This window comes from Balaenoptera physalus (genome assembly GCF_965194825.1).
Source record: "Balaenoptera physalus genome assembly, chromosome: 16".
Taxonomy (NCBI): domain Eukaryota; kingdom Metazoa; phylum Chordata; class Mammalia; order Artiodactyla; family Balaenopteridae; genus Balaenoptera; species Balaenoptera physalus.
In genome coordinates, this window is record NC_138898.1 from 1,540,410 (window position 1) to 1,556,636 (window position 16,227).

The 16,227-nt window shown below is 61.8% G+C and overlaps 2 protein-coding genes across 4 annotated transcripts in view; one reads left to right on the forward strand and one right to left on the reverse strand.

Moving 5' to 3' along the window:
- The window catches only part of RPS21 (ribosomal protein S21), a gene marked incomplete at its 3' end in the record, with an annotated part of 67,931 nt that overhangs the window by 27,527 nt on the left and 24,177 nt on the right, over positions 1–16,227 (reverse strand). The window contains exon 1 of one of the 2 annotated variants that reach the window (XM_082428886.1): positions 12,366–12,370. The exons of the other annotated variant lie outside the window; for it this stretch is intronic. Of the gene's footprint in view, positions 1–12,365; positions 12,371–16,227 lie in introns of those variants that run through there. 2 annotated transcript variants of the gene reach the window in all.
- Positions 1–16,227, forward strand: part of LAMA5 (laminin subunit alpha 5) — a 53,576-nt gene that overhangs the window by 7,914 nt on the left and 29,435 nt on the right. For both annotated transcript variants that reach the window (XM_082428851.1, XM_082428850.1), the window contains exons 3-11: positions 6,746–6,863; positions 7,669–7,787; positions 7,872–8,042; positions 8,154–8,251; positions 12,659–12,774; positions 13,175–13,293; positions 13,464–13,554; positions 13,772–13,906; positions 14,102–14,164. In XM_082428851.1, coding sequence (XP_082284977.1) covers positions 6,746–6,863; positions 7,669–7,787; positions 7,872–8,042; positions 8,154–8,251; positions 12,659–12,774; positions 13,175–13,293; positions 13,464–13,554; positions 13,772–13,906; positions 14,102–14,164 — 1,030 coding nt within the window. The remainder of the gene's footprint in view (positions 1–6,745; positions 6,864–7,668; positions 7,788–7,871; positions 8,043–8,153; positions 8,252–12,658; positions 12,775–13,174; positions 13,294–13,463; positions 13,555–13,771; positions 13,907–14,101; positions 14,165–16,227) is intronic.

The following is a 16,227-nucleotide window of genomic DNA, read 5'->3' on the forward strand; positions in this document are numbered from 1 at the left end:
AGGGCTGCGTGCAGCTCCTCATCACCCCTGGGGGGTGGAGCAGGGCTGGGGCCTGGTCCCTGTGGCGTCCGCCTGTGCTGGGGCCTCGGCAGCCTGCTCGCGCTCTCTTCCGGTCACGCCTCATCCCGTTCTGACCTTCCCCGTTCCAGGGTGGGTGAGGGCCGTTGGACCCTCTTCCCCCCATTTTGCAGATGGAGAACCAGGCCCCAGGAGCAGAGACCTGGCGGGAAGGGCACAGAGAGGTCTAGGCCTTTGCTCTTGCCCTGCTCGCCATGTGGGTCTCGTCCGGGAACCCTCAGACCTGAGAGAACTGAGCTGTAGGTCTGAGGTTTGCGGGATGCTGGCCTCGGAAGGGGGTTCTCCAGAGCGGGAAGTCTCCACGGCTGGTGACTGAGGGGACACTTGTCCGCGTCCCAGCAGTGGTCTGTCCTCCCGGGGGGGGCGCAGCGGGTTCTCGCTTCTCTCCTGGGTCCTGCCCGCCTCAGCCTCCCCATCGCGGAGCCTCACCCGTCCACGTAGCCCGGTGGTCTTAAGGAGCTGGGCAGGGCTAGGGCTGGCCCTGGGGGGCGTCCCCCACCCTCTCCAGACACCCGCTTCCTGGCCTGGCCGTGGGGAGGGGCTCTCCCCAGCAGCCCCCGCCCCTCACCTGCGGGCCGCAGCCCTCATTCCCCAGATGCAGGTGAGGAATGCAGATCTCCTGCCTACCGACCCTGGGCTGTGTTTTCTCCTTGCGCCCTGGGTGGGGCGGCCCCTTGTCCCAGCCCTGAGAGGCCGGGGCTGGAGGGGAGTGGCCTGGAGACCAGGTTGGGGGATACAGCGGGGGTGGAGGGGGTGAGATGCGGAGCCCGGCTGGGCTGGCGGTGGAGTGTAGGCTGGGGGAGTTGGGTGTGAGGCCAGAAAGTGTTGGTTGGGGAACTCTAGAAATGCCAGGGTCGGGGGTCTGCCCTCCCTGGGGGACAGCGGGGAGGCAGGGGGGCGCCAGCTGCCCCCCAGCGCGTGGGGGTGTGCGCAGCGCCTGGGGAGACAGCGCCAGTGTGGAGGAGAGGCCGGGCTTGGCAGGGCCAGGCCGTCTGTGCCTCGGTTCCCTCTTCTAGGTGCGGGCGCAGAGAGCACCTGCTGGGGCCTTGGCGCCGCGCCGAGGGCCCTGGACGTGCTGGCTGTTTTGTGGCCGGGATGCCCCGTGCAGGTCCGCCCTGCCCGCCCCGGTTCTGGGCCACGCACCCTCCAAGCTGGCCTGCTCGGGGCTCCCCGGGCGGGCCTCCTGGTCCTGGCATGCCCGCCAGTCTGCTGCGTTATGAGGTCATGGTCACTGGCCTGGCTGTCCAGACCTAGCTGGGCACTCGGCCACGTGGCCAGTGCCCCAGGACGGTCAGCAGGGTGGCTCGAGGGAAGCGGCAGGAAGTGTGGCTGGGCTGGCCAGGCTCTAGCTGCAGGGCCCGGCAGCCAGGACAGGTGCAGGGGCTGGGCCGGAGGTGGCCCCTTGAGCTGGGCTCCCGCGGAGGAGAGGGCGGGGTGTCTGGGAAGGCCTCCCTACCGAGGGTCCTCGGGCCGGCACAGGCCCCACCTCTCCTCATGGGAACCGCGAGACCCTGCCTCTCTCTGCTTGTCGCTTTGCTCGGAGGATGCGGGGCCGGAGGGGCCACCCATGCCCGGGTCGGGGGGCCGTTCGTCCTTGGTCCCCTGGCCATCATGGCACACTCATCTGCTCACACTGGGCACACACAGACACCCCCGCCACCCCACACTGACTCCCCCAGGCTCTGGTGGCCCCCAAGGCTTCTGTCCTCTGCTTTTTTTTTTTTTTTTAATTTATTTATTTATGGCTGTGTTGGGTCTTTGTTTCTGTGCGAGGGCTTTCTCCAGTTGTGGCAAGTGGGGGCCACTCTTCATCGCGGTGTGCGGGCTTCTCACTATCGCGGCGCGCGGGCCTCTCACTATCGTGGCCTCTCTTGTTGCGGAGCACAGGCTTCAGATACGCAGGCTCAGTAATTGTGGCTCACGGGCCCAGCGGCTCCGTGGCATGTGGGATCTTCCCAGACCAGGGCTCGAACCCGTGTCCCCTGCATTGGCAGGCAGATTCTTAACCACTGCGCCACCAGGGAAGCCCCCTCTGTCTGCTTTTAAACAAACGCCATGGCGTTGGTTTCTGGCCATACAGCTCACACCTGAGACTAAACTGTTTGGGTGTCGGGGTCCCCTTGGAATAAACTCCACTTCCTGCGGCCTGGGACTGACCATCTGGCCTGACCTGGGCCAGGCTGTAGGGAGGATGGGGTGGGGGCAGGGCCTAAAAACCCCCCCTTCAAGGCAGGGGGCCCAAGACAGCCCCTGGGCAATCGTTGGGGGGGGGTCTCTGAATCTCCCCAGGCCCAGCTCCGTTGAGGTGCTGGGCCACATGGGCATTTGCCCTTCACTCTAGCTGGTGAACTCCTACAGAGCCGTCGGAGCCCTTCCACCCCCACCCAGCCCCTGAAAGTCCCCCTGCTCTGCTCCACACACCTGTGTGTTGGGCTCTCGGCCCCGCAGTCAGGGTCCCTGGGGCCTCTGCCTGCCCTCTCTACATTTCAACGTTTTATTTTTCTTTCCAGCAGTGGCTCTTCCACTCCGGGAGTTGCATCCACATGTGGCCTGTTTTCAGGTTCCCGTCGTGTGGGTGGCCATTCTTATTTACCCAGTTGGGGGCCTGAGTAGACACGCCTGCCCGGCCGGCCCCCCTGCTGCGGCGTTCCTCTTTATCGAGGCTTCCAGATGGGGTCTCTGCAGAGAGGGCCAAACCTGGGGGTGCCGGGTCAACTGGATTCAGCACACAGGGCCCTGAAGGCCGGCCCAGCAGTCTGGGGTGGGGGGGTCCAGGAGGGTGGGGAGCCGGCCCGGACGCCTCATCTAGGAGGGGCTTCCTGCCACCGCCCAGCCACGGCCTGGGACCCTGGCCCGTCCCCGGGAATCGGCACGGGGCCCTGCTTCCTGCGGGGCCAGGGCTGAGTCACACACTGCCTGGTGATTCATGCCGCCTGGCCCAGCGGTTGGGGGCTGGGCCCCTCCTTCCCCAGGCAGGGGCACAGGGCCTGGCCTGGGGCTCCCCAGCCCTGAGATGGGCCAGGGCAGAGGGGGCATGCGCTGGCCCTGATGACCTTGTGCTCCCAGGTGCTCCAGCCCCAGCCCAATCCCTGGGACGTAGGTGTCTGAGCCCAGGAGGCTGCCGACCAGCGGTCACCTCCTGCACCCCCATCCCTGGGGCTACAGAGACCCTCACGAGGTCTGCAGCACCGGTTTCCTCTCTAGCCCTCCCTGTATTTTCTGACTCCAGCCCCGCCCATGTTCGCTCCCCTCCCCACACCTCTGCCTCTGGGCACCAGTGTGTGTGGTGTGGCTCTGGGTGGTGCCTCTGTGGCATCCCTGCCAGGTGGCTGCCAGCTTCTGCTGGCCTCTTCCCTTTCAAGACTTTCAGAGCCTTCACACCATTTTGAAAGGGCCTCAACCCTGAGCCCTGGTCTCTGACTTATGCTGTGTTTGTCCCACTGCCCCATGCCCACCCAGGGCCATCTAGCCACTGAGGCCTGGGACCCACCCTGGGCCCCCAGCTCTGGCCCCAGGGCTCTGCAGCCTCCTGCCACCCCCCCGCCAGGCAGCGGCCACGGGGCGGATCCCCTCCCGGCGAGCCCTGGCCCTCCGAGGTCAGGCTGCGTGTGGGGGCCGTCAGGGGAGCCGTGGCCGAGAGGCGGGTCCGGCTGCTGTCCTGGAGACGTGCCTGCCCCAGAATAGCCAGATTTTTAAAAATAACTCAGGAGGCTTTTGTTTGGCTTTTGCTTTAAAAGACTTTTTTTCCTTTTGCACAGAACTCTGTAGCAGCGGGAAAGGTCAGCCGGCGTTGGCAGCCGAGTGGAGCCGAGTGGAGCCGAGCGGGCAGGGGTGGCATGGGGAGGGCCGTGTCCAGGGAGGCCAGGGGTCTGCTCCCGCTCCCGGGTCACGCCCAGGGTGGCTGTGTGGCCCTGGGAACCAGGACCAGGTTGGGGACAGATGGGGAGAGCTGAGCGCATGCCTTCCCGTCACTCCAGCCTGGGCCGGGGCCCCTGTGTGACAGCCAGATGACCAGGTGGACAGATGGAGAGAAGGCAAGGGTCTTCCTTGGAGCACACCCAGCGTGCCGGCCTGGGGGCGGAAGTTTCCATACTGCCCGTGTCCTGCCCGATTAGCATCTCCGAGTCAATATTTGTGCAAGTGCTCTCAGCTGGGAAAAATGCGACCGGCCCGTCGACCTGGGGGAGGGACAGAGCTGGCCAGCGGAGGGTGCAGCCTGGTGGCCTCGCTCAGGGAAAGGCGGGGGTGGGCCCCAGGAGGCTTGGCAGGAGGCTTTAATCTCCTTGGGGGCCTTCAGTGCGGGCCATGCTGCCGCCCCCAGAGCAGCCTATGTCCACGTCCACTGCACACCCAGGCCCCCCATGCCGCCATGCCCCCCTTTCTCACGAAGACCCCTCCTGGCACAGGGGCCATCTGAGATCCCCAGGGCTCCCTGGAATGCCTGAGAGTTGGCCAAATTGCCTGCCGGGTGTAGGGTCCATCCCCCCAGAGGCTTGAGCCCCTCCCCTGACCGGGCAGGGCAAAGGGGAAGGTGACCTCAAGGCCTGGCAGTGGGTGAATAGGCGCTCATCCCCCCCAACACCCAGGGAAAGGCCACTCTTGGCCTGACTTGGGCCCCTCCCTGTAAACGCCAGGCCTTCCGGGAAGGGCAGGACTCCAACTGGGCGTCTCAGGGTCCCAGGACCTTACGCGCCTGTGCCCCCCGCCCCACCCTGCCACGCCTGGATTCTTAGCAGGCTGGCCTCCTGGGGGATGGGGCCACGAGGTGTCCATGCTCCCTCCACTGTCCCTCGAGGGGGTCGTCACAGCGGCTTCAGGCTGACCAGGGGTAGGGGGTGACTGTGCGCCTTGGGCGGCCCTGGAGGGGATCCCCGCTCTGCCCCATGTGGCCATAGGCTCGGGGCCTGGCTGGCTGGCTGAAGATCAGCTGGTCCGGGGCAGAAGTGCAGAGCAGTGGACACCAGGAGGGAACCTGCTCCCCTGGGCTGGGCAGGGCCCCACTGAGGGGACGGTGGGCGGCCGGAGGCGTGACGTTGCCCTCAAGGCTGGTGGGCAGTTCAGAGCCCACCTGGGGGTGCCCCTGTGAGCAGGTCTGGCATGGGGGTGTGAGCTGGGGGTCTCCAAGGGGGGCACAGGCGCCGTCCACGGATGGCGTGCTCACTAGCTGTGTCTCTGCCCCTCATCTGGGGCCCCCACTCTGCCCGTGTGCAGGGCGGGTGCCCGGGTCTCCCACTGGCTCTGCCCGGGTCTCCTTGGAGCCCAAACTTCACGCACAGAGACCAGCCTGGACGATGGCCCCGTCTTCGGCTTTGGGGCGGGGGAGGGGTTCACTGGCCCTCAGAGCTCTTGAGGTCTGGAAGCCACAGTCCCTACCCCGTGGTCACCGTGTAGGGCAAGCTGAGCTGGGTGGGCACCAGGGTGCTACCCCCAGAGGTGTGTGGGGGGGGCACAGCCGACGTGCGCTCTGCTCACGTGCCCACCCTCTCCGGGGTCTCGGTGGCTCATCATCGAGGCCACAGGCAGGGCAGGTGCTTTTGCCTGAGCCCATGGGCTGTTCTCAGCGGCCCCAGAGCCCTTTCCTCGGGCCTGTGCCAGGTGGGGCTGGGGGCCCCAAGGCTAAGACCTGCCAGGCTGCAGGGCCGGGGGGCAGTCAGCCAAGGAGGGGCCCCACCAAGCCCCCAGGGGCACAGGACACGGGGACATCCAGGGATGCTGACCTCTGGCCAGGAGGAGAAGAGAGACGAGGGATGGGCCCCTCCCTGGGAGTGAGGTCAGGCCGGGACCCAGGGAGAGAACCGCAGGTGGGCCCTGGGGGGTTCTGGACGCATCTGGAAGCGCAGCCTCCCCGCTCCCTGGGCAGGTGCGCCCCCAGCAGGCCGGGGCTGGGTTGGCAGGGTTTCCCCACGCCAGCTTTGGGAGGGCCGGTTTTCGTCTCTTCCCCCGCTGGGGGCTCCTGACAGCCGGGGGCTGCTGACAGCGGCAGGCAGAGGCTGGGCCCTGGTTGCCCCATGCTGGCTGCCCTTGCAGGCCGGTCAGCGGGTGAAACGGGCAGGTCCTGAGTTGGCTCTGAAGATGATAGGGGTGGTGACCAGGGTGAGGCCATGACGGGGGCCCCCCATCCCAGGACAGGGGTTCACTGGCCTGCTGTGCGAGGAGGCCAGGCTCCTGGGAGCTTGGGACACTGTCTGGCCATCTTCCCAGGCCGGCCACCAGAGCTCTGGGGACAGTGGGATGAGCTCCTGCCTCGGCCTTGCCCAGCCCCACTGCCCGGGCCCAGGAGACAGGCTGCCCGCGTGTGCCCCGTCTGACTCCAGCTGCTGTCAGGCCTGTGTGCAGCCTCACAGCAGGGCTCTCCGAGCTCCTGGGGTGGGGCTGGGCCTTAAGGCACCCCCAGGCCCAAGAGGGGAGCCCTCCGGAAATGCTGGGTTCCGCCGGTCACTTCTGTGTCCTGGTGCAGGCCTCAGTGGCCAGGGGCTGGCCAGTAAGCGAGGGGCTGTGCCCTGAGCCAGCTGGCCCTCTCACCTGGGTGTGCCTGGCCCTTGAGGGCAAACACACAGATGTCCACTGTGAGCCCCGCCTCACGAGGTGGGCCTGGTCCTCCAGGTATGGGGGGCCCAGGTGGCATGGAAGGGATCTCAGGGGCGTCCATACACTCACTGCCCCGCAGGTTTTCCACGTGGCCTACGTGCTCATCAAGTTTGCCAACTCGCCTCGGCCAGACCTCTGGGTGCTGGAACGGTCCACGGACTTCGGCCACACCTACCAGCCATGGCAGTATTTCGCCTGTGAGTCTCCCGGGGCCAGGGGTGTCCCCTGGGATGGGACGCATGCTCTCTCAGGGTCTCCGGACAGCAGGGTGCCCTCACACCCGGCTTCTGCGTGGGTCAGGGCTGTCGGGTGCATGTCCCCGAAGGCTGGTGGGGGTTCGGTGGCTTGTGTCCCTGAAACGGGCACGGCTGGGTCCAGGGGCCCTCGGTACCAGGAGTCTCTCGTGCCATCTCCAGGTTCACTCTGGACTGGCCTTATGCTCTGGTAGCTCCTGAGGTGACAAAGGCAGCCAGCTGAGCTGTCCGCTCAGGAGAGCACGGGAGCCCTGCACCCCTCCTCACTGGCTGGCCGTTCCATGTGCCACCCTGACAGATCATGTCGATGGGGACGCTTCGATTGGGCGGGCCTGGGACACGTGTCCCCCCCGAACTCCAAGGCCCGAGAGTGAGTGTGGGGCGGCCAGTCCTATAAAGGACAGTCAGGAATGGTCCCCCAAGGATGGGGATGGCAAGGGCCACCCAGGGAACACACTTGTTCTCTGCAGAGAGAGGGACAGGCAGGGCAACCCGGGCTCGGGGCAGGGGCAGGCTGAGCCCTGGCCTTGCCCTCCTGAGGAGCTCCGCTGTCCTCCCAAGTGCCACAGTGTTCAACAAAACCTCGCGGGTGGGTGGCGTTCCCACCTCGAGGTTGATGCTGCCTCCCGGTTGAGGCCGTGAGGCCCCGGGGAAGTCGGGGCACGCAGGGCAGCCGGGCGCTGCCGTCGGGCCTCCTCCGAGGGCTTCCCTGGAGCCCTGCGCCCTCACCCTCCGGCGGTTCCCGCAGCCTCCAAGAGGGACTGCCTGGAGCGGTTTGGGCCGCGGACACTGGAGCGCATCTCGGGGGACGACGACGTCATGTGCAGCACCGAGTATTCGCGGATCGTGCCCCTAGAGAATGGCGAGGTGGGCGGGGCGGCGCGGGAAGGGGGTGCGTCCGGGCGGTCCCTGCCGGAGCCACGCCCATGCCTGACCCGCGCCCCTCCGCAGATCGTGGTGTCCCTGGTGAACGGGCGCCCAGGTGCCATGAACTTCTCCTACTCGCCACTGCTGCGTGATTTCACCAAAGCCACCAACATCCGCCTGCGCTTCCTGCGCACCAACACGCTGCTGGGCCACCTCATGGGCAAGGCGCTGCGGGACCCCACGGTCACCCGCAGGGTGAGCAGGCAGGCGGGACTTTGGGGGCTGGTGTGGGCGGGGCCACGCGGGCTCGGGGCTGGGATCTGGGGGCAGGTGTGGGCGGCCGCTGACTTACCCGGGCCGGCGCAGTACTATTACAGCATCAAGGACATCAGCATCGGCGGCCGCTGCGTCTGCCACGGGCACGCGGACGTCTGTGACGCTAAAGACCCCACAGACCCCTTCAGGTGAGACCTGTAGCTCCCTGCCCGTACCCCACACCCCCTGCCCAGCCTGAAGGAGAGGAGGCCTGGTTCCATTGCCCACCATGTCCCCCGCCCTTGTGACTTGCACTGGCCCCTCACTGCTCGGCCTCAGTTTCCCCGTGTGCACTGTGAGGTGGAAGGGCAGTGCCTGGAGCCTGGCTTGGGCCTGTTTGCCGTGCTGCCGGCAGAGGTGGAGCCTTGCCTGGACCTGCAAGCCAGCTGCCCCTCCACCCAGCTGCCCCCAGCAGAAGCCCCCGGCCCTGTGGAGGGGAGTCAGTGAGAGAGGTAATCCGCCTGAGGCTGCATGTTTCTGTTCTCCGGGATAGGGGAAGCTCCCCCGCCTTCCTTGAGAACACAAACGATAACACTCCCTGCTGCCCGCAGCCGTGATCACACCCCATCGCAGGCAGGGCCCAAGGCTCAGGACAGGGAGTAGCCCAGAGACCCCCATCTGACATGACCAGTGCTCCTGCAGCTGGGACAGCTGAGGGCTCTGAGCCCCACCCAGAGTCGGCCAGTAAGGCAGGGCCCAGGAATCTGCATCTTTAACAAGCTGCCACTAGACGCTACGTGCCCAAGTGGCTCCAGCTGCCCCAAATTCAGCGGTGAGCACGCGGCTCAGTTATCAGCTGGAGCCTGGCGCTGAGCCAGCCCTCCTCCTGGCTCGCAGCCTCGGCGGCGGCGGGGTTTGTTCATTTGCTCGTTCCTCCCTCCCTCCTTTTTCCCTTCCCTCTTTCCTTCCTTCCTCTCTTCCTTCCCTCCTCCTTTCCTTCCTTGCTCCCATCCGTCAGCAGCTGTGTGTGGCGCTCACACATGCTGCCCCAGGAGCACCTGTTCTGGGCAGGCCTGTGCCCAGCGCAGAGGTCCCGGTGGGGCTGAGTGCGCTGGGGGTCTTAAAGCAGGTCCAGGGCTGGACCCGAGGTGCTGGGAGAGGAAGCAGAGCCTGCGATGGGGGGCCCGTGACCAGGCTCTCCCAGCCCCCGCCCCCCAGGGGCACCTCCAGCAGGGAGCGGGCGAGACCCTCCTGCTGCTTCCCTCGCCTCAAGATCATGCAGCTCCCACTTCTGCTGGGGTTTTGTTGCTGTGTCCACACCCCAACTGATAGGGGAGGCGAATGAAGCCCGGACAGGGTAGGAGCTCACCCCCGCTCTCACCGTCAGAGCTGCACCAAGAGGTGAGCCCCAGACCTCTTCAGGCGTGGCTGATGGGTGTGAAGGTGGAAGAGGTGTGATCGCGCTCCCTAGAGGACTCAGGCAGGCCCTCAGGACCCATCTGGCCTGTCCAGTCTCCGCACGGGCCCCAGGCATGGGTTCCTGCCTGCAGCTTCAAGCACTGAGCTCGGGCGCAGCTAATTGCTCTGGGAAATGGAGTGCCAAGTGGGAACTCGTGATGGTTGGGAAGGGCGCCTCCCGGGTGGCCAAACTGGCCTCAGAGGAGAGGTGGGCCTGCCCTTGCCTGTTGGGAAGGCGTCGGCATCCACCCTGACTCACCTGCACCTGGGCATGGACGGAGCTCAGCTCACCCTGCAGGTGGGGCGTCTCCCCCAGAACCACAAACGCTGACACCCCTCACACACAGTGTCCTGCAGTATCAGCCTGCCCTGCCGCCTCTGCCCCTTCTGTGAGGGCTCTGCCCCGCCCACTGGCCTGCCTCTGTCCCTCTGCTTCCACCCCCCAACCCCGGAAGCTCTCTCCCACCTCCGTCGCCACGGCCATCGTTCTGAGTGCTGACTACCTGCCCAGTCTGTACTGAGTCCCCCATTCATTCTCCCCCATCCCTTGGTTTGGAAGTTGCATGTTTTGTTTCTGTTGGTGTTTTAGTTGAGTCAGGCTAGCAAAATGCCAGAGGCTGGGCGACTTACAAACAACAGAGATTTACTTCTTGCAGTTCTGGAGGCTGCTGAGGGCCCCCTTTCCTAGTTCATAGATGACTGTCTTCTGGCTGTGTCCTCACAGTGGGGAAGGGGTGAGGGAGCCCTCAGGGGTCTTCTTATAAGGATGCTAGTCCCGTTGACGAGGGCTCTACCCTCATGACCTAATCACCTCCCAAAGGCCCCGCCTCCGAACACCATCGCTTCCGGGGTTGGATTCCACAGGTGGATTTTGGGCAGACACGAACGTTCGGTCTGTGGCAATTGGTGGTCACGATCACCCTTACATTTCTTTTCTAGCTCTGTTGGCTGCAGTGGTAGCCCTCGCTCTTCAACAGGCATACTGGACCGCGCCAAATGCAGATTTAACTAGTTGTCTCCCTGATGACCCAGGGCCCCAGAACACTAACCCCAGGCACGGTACCTGCACCCAGCAATGGCTCCATCACCTTGACTCACAGTTCCTGTTCTCTGTCCTTCCTTGGCTCCCAGTGCATCCCTGGGGACTCAGTTTCCTTTAGTACTTTCCATGAGAGTCTGTTAGTCATTGAACGGCTGTTGTGCCCTCACTCTTGGGTGATAGTTTAGCTGACTGTAGAATTCCTGGTTGATGGCCGGCCGTGTCTCTCAGCACTTGGGAAATGTCATTTCAGTCTCTTGGCGTTTTTCGGTGGTTGGGAGAATGTGCTGTCATCTGCACCGTTGTCCCTCTGTGGGTTTTGTGCCTCTTCTCGGTGTTTCTGTGATCTTGCCTCAGTGCTCTGCAGGTTTACTCTGCATTGTTGAGTAGTGGACATATTTCCTGTTGCTCAGGAGTTGTGCTTTTTGAATTTAAAAATATGTGTCTTTGTTACTTTAGGACCATTTTTGGCCGTTGGCTCTCTAGGACTCTCAGCTCTCCCCTCGCTCCCTCTTTTCTCTTTCTGGAATTCCTCTTATACAGGTGGGAACGTGGGTGGTTTCCTGCAGTCTCAGGACTTCTTGTATTCCCACCTCTGCCTCCTGAGCTGCTCTCTGGATGGCTTCTTCAGTTCATTGAATCTCTCTTCAGCTGTGTCTGATCTGCTGTGTAGCCCATCCTTTGAGTCTTTAATTTCAATCATTTTATTTTTCATTTATAGAAGTTCTGATTGGTTCTTTCGTCACATCTGCCTCTTTTTCGTAGCATTGTGGTTTTTATTATGTTTTAGATTCTTTGGGTTATAATCTTTAAACACTCTCTTTTTATGGTTTCTACTCAACTGCTCCATTAAGTGAAGCTACTCAATTGCTCCATTAAGTGAAGATCTGCTGTGTAGCCCATCCTTTGAGTCTTTAATTTCAATCATTTTATTTTTCATTCTATAGAAGTTCTGATTGGTTCTTTGGTCACATCTGCCTATTTTTCATAGCATTGTGGTTTTTATTATGTTTTAGATTCTTTGGGTTATAATCTTTAAACACTCTCTTTTTATGGTTTCTACTCAGTTGCTCCATTAAGTGAAGCTCCCGGGGTGCAGCCCTGCTGTTGGTTGCGTCGGCTGACGCTCTTGGGTCGTTTCTCTGCAGGCTCTTCAGCGGGGCTTCATCCGTGTGATGGCCGTGTGCCCTGGATTGGGAAGAATCCCTCCAGCGTAGCTTTTCAAGGGCTTTTGACAAACACCCCACTTTTTGTGTAAATTTCTTGGTTTTGGGGTGCCCTGACTATGTAGACTCTTGAAAAACCGAACACCGGCCACAGGCTCTCGGTTACAGATCCTCGGCGCTTCCTGTGACGACCTCTCTGTGGCGGGTTATTCCTGCTTCCTTCCTGAACACCAAGGAGCAGTGGGGCCGAGTCCCAGGGCCCTGCAGCCCCTTGTGGGGGAGGGGCTAGAGCGTGATTTGGAGCTCTGGGTCTCTTCTTCTTGGACTGGCTCCTGGGGGCTACTCAGGACCTGCACAGCACCGCAGCTGTGGTGCTGACCCGGGACCGGGAGGCACACGGCCCGGGGACGGGGCAGTGGTTCCTGCTCGCCCCTGGCTGAGCTGTGGAGGTGTGTGCCGGAGATGGGGTTCTGTGCAGTAGGTGGCTGCAACCTCGGCCCTCAGCTGCGGCCAGCCGTCCCCCCGCCCACTGAGCCACCGGGAGCTGCTCTCCAGGACAGCAGGCAGGATTCCAGCTCTCTGACTGGTGTCCACCCCTGGCTGGAAGAGGAAGCCGTTCTTGGCCACTGGCTCCTGGGCAGGTGCCCTGGATACATGGGGGCGTCTGGCTGAGCCCAGGGCTGCCTGCTGAGCAAGACCCGGGTCTCAGAGCTGGCCCAGGAAAGCCGTACACTTTGGCCTTGGGTCCTGGCCGTGGTGGAGAGGACATAGCTAAATCCTGAAGGGCCCAGGGCTCCAGGCTGACCTGCGGACAGGGGCCACCTGCGCTGACCACTCAACACCCTGCCCCAGCTCCCACCCTCCGTGAAGGCCCTGCACAGCCCCGCCTTTCTCGGGTCCCTGTGGGTCCACGGCGGGTCTGAGTGCTTTCCGTGCCCGCGTGCCCCCCACAGGCTGCAGTGCGCCTGCCAGCACAACACGTGTGGGAACTCCTGTGACCGCTGCTGCCCCGGCTTCAACCAGCAGCCGTGGAAGCCGGCAACCACAGACAGCGCCAACGAGTGCCAGTGTGAGTGCCCCCGCGTGTGCTCACACGTGCGCTCACACACACACACACACGTTCACACAGGCTCTTGCGTGCACATGCTGACGCCCACACGGAATGCTCACACGCACACACGTACTCACGTTCACACACGTACACTCTCGATACTCAGGTATACGTGCATGTGCTTGCGCACACGTGTGTATGTGTGCATGTGTGCTAACAATACGTACAGGGCTCACGCGCATTCACACACGCTTAAACACGCTCACACGCGTGCTGTTGGCACACGGGCAGCGTGGCACGTTCTGTCCCCTGAGCCAGGCCTCGTTTGGGGTCACCCGTGGCTTGCGGGACGTGCCCCAGGGGTCCCAGTCGGGCGGGGTCACGGAGGCCGCCTGACAGCTGAGCCCCTGCTCTCCAGCCTGCAACTGCCACGGCCACGCCCACGACTGCTACTACGACCCCGAGGTGGACCGGAGCAACGCCAGCCAGAACCAGGACCACGTCTACCGGGGCGGGGGCGTGTGCATCGATTGCCAGGTGGGCCGGGGCTGCTGCCAGGCCGGCGGTGGGGACGGGGGCTCCGGAGACCTAGGTCTCTCGGGTGGGCGGGACCGTGCGAGGTCAGGCGTGGGGCTCAGGGTGCGGTCGGGCCCCGTGGGGCTGGGGACGGGGCTGCCACTGGACTCCGCGGCCCTGCCCCAATGCAGCATCACACCACCGGCATCAACTGCGAGCAGTGCCTGCCCGGCTTCTACCGCTCCCCAGACCACCCGCTCGACTCACCCCACGCCTGCCGCCGTGAGTGGGGGCGGCCCGGGTGGGGTGGCCTGGGCGGGGGCATTCCAAGGGGTGTCCAGGAGCAGGGTCTGCCCAGGTCGGGGTGTCCTGGGGCCTTCGCGGCTCTGGGAGGCCCCGGCTCTCGTCCCACCTCCCAGGCTGGGGAGGCAGACGCTGTCCCTTTGCGGGGCCCGCAGGCCCTGGACTTGGGTTCCCCTGACTTCCCGCCCCCGCCCAGGCTGTGACTGCGAGTCGGACTTCACGGACGGGACGTGCGAGGACCTGACGGGCCGCTGCTACTGCCGGCCGAACTTCACGGGGGCGCGATGCGATGCGTGTGCCGAAGGCTTCAGCGGCTTCCCGCGTTGCCACCGTGAGGGCGCGGCCTGGGGGTGGGGGCAGGCCCTGAGGCCCTGAGCATCCCTGCCTGCTGGGCTTGGGGCCAGGGCAGGGGGCGGGGGACCCCAGGGGGGACTCTTTCGTCCTGCCCCTACCTCCGGTGATGCCGAGAGACACGGGCGGCGGGCACTGAGCCAGCCTGGCTGACACTTGCTGTCTCCTTCCTCAGCGGTGCCCTCCTTCTCTCACAATGACACGGGGGAACAGGTGCTACCGGCCGGACAGATTGTGAGTAAGTGTCCCCCGAGGTCTCCATCCTGGCCTGGGCCCCACTGGAGCTGTGGGGCAGGAGGGGCCACACCCAGGCCCACAGAGAGCGGGTATTTCCGTTTTGTTCACCATGTCTTGGCTTCTTTTAATTTTGTGCAAATGTTACGTATTTATGCTAGAAAACCTTCAAAAACATAGGTGAGCGGAAAGCTAAAGAAGAGAGTTGTGCAGAATTGCACCTCCTGCGAACAACCCCTCCTCCCTCTGTGTGCGTGCTGTTTTTATAAACATCCATGTGCGCTGTGCACGCTGTTGTGTAATTGCGTTTTCCACCCACACCATCCTGTAAACACATCATTTCGTGTCCTGCGTTGTGCAGACAGATGTAGCTCTTGCTTAACCTGCTCTCAATTCTTGGAAATTTAGGTTCTTTCCAGATTTTATAAAAATAACACTACAGTAAACCTCCTTGCAGCTAAAGCTTTCCATGAATTCTTAACTACTTCTGTAGCACACTTTCCTAGAAGAAGGCTCTGGGTCACTAGACATGCATGTTCAGGGACATTCTTGGCTGCAGGTTGCCAAACCGCTCTCCTGACATAAAATCGTCTACCGGGTGGAATGGCAACGGCCGTGTCACGTGTGTTAGGTGTTGCTGTCGCTACAGGGCAACATTCATTATCGCAGAAATCTTCTCATTGGTTCACTTTCCCCCTTTTCGGTTTTCCTGGAATTGGGATGCACCTTTCAGTTGACGGCTTATTGATGTCTAATTGGCCGGCGTTTTCCTTTCACAGCAGCACAAAATAGTGGTGTGTCCTATAATTGGTTGTGTCTTAGATCAGATGGCATTTGGTATTTCCTTGGTTTTAGCTGTGTTTCTTTGCCTCGTTTGCAAGGTTGAATCTTCCTTTCTTTTTAAACAGTTAAGTATTTACTTAGGAATATATTTTGTTTATTTATTTATATATATATTTTTTCGGCCGCACCGCACGGCATGTAGAGAACTTCCCCAACCAGGGACCAAACCCGCACCCCCTGCAGTGGAAGCACAGAGTCTTAACCACTGGACCGCCAGGGAGGTCCAAGGTTGAATCTTCTCTTGCGTTTCTTGACTCCTGTTGCTTTCGCTTGTGAATTTCCCATCCTAGGTTGTGGCTTAGTTTTCTTTTCACTTGTTTGCTGCTATGAGATCTTTCTGTATTAACTATATTATGTGTTCCTCATGCGTCATGTGCTTTTCTCCCAGTGGGTAATTTGCCCTTCCTGTTTTTTTTTTTTTAATGTTTTTTTTTTAAATTTATTTATTGATTTATTTTTGGCTGTGTTGGGTCTTCGTTTCTGTGCGAGGGCTTTCTCTAGTTGTGGCGAGTGGGGGCCACTCTTCATCGCGGTGCACGGGCCTCTCACTGTCGTGTCCTCTCTTGATGCAGAGCCCAAGCTCCAGACGCGCAGGCTCAGTAGTTGTGGCTCACGGGCCCAGTTGCTCCGCGGCATGTGGGATCTTCCCAGACCAGGGCTTGAACCCGTGTCCCCTGCATTAGCAGGCAGACTCTCAACCACTGCGCCACCAGGGAAGCCCCGCCCTTCCTGTTTTTTCACGTGAATCTGTTGACCTGGTTCTTCTGGTGTCTGACTCAGTCATATCTCAGTGGAGGTCCCTAAACCCAACTATTCGCATATCTCTTGGTTCTTTGGTGGTTTTCTTTTTGACGTTTAAATGTTTAATTTTTAATCATGGGGTAAACCAGGGGTCAGCAGATTCTTTTCTGAAAAGGGCTGGACAGTAAATGTTTTAGACTTAGAGGGACGTGTGTTCCCTGTTGCAAAGCTTCATCTCTGCTGTTGTATGTTGCAGCTTGGAAGTGGCCATGGAACGTGTGCAAGTGAATGGGCGTGGCCGTGTTCCAATAAAACTTTATAAACCATGCACAGGCACCTTGGACTGAAGTTTGCCAATCCCTGGTATAAACTGTTGAAAATCCCTCCTTTCTCCACTGGCCCTTGGTGAGCACTCGGTAATTGTGCTGGTGCGGCATTTCACTTTTAATCTGTGAACTGTAGGATGAATTCTACTAATATCCT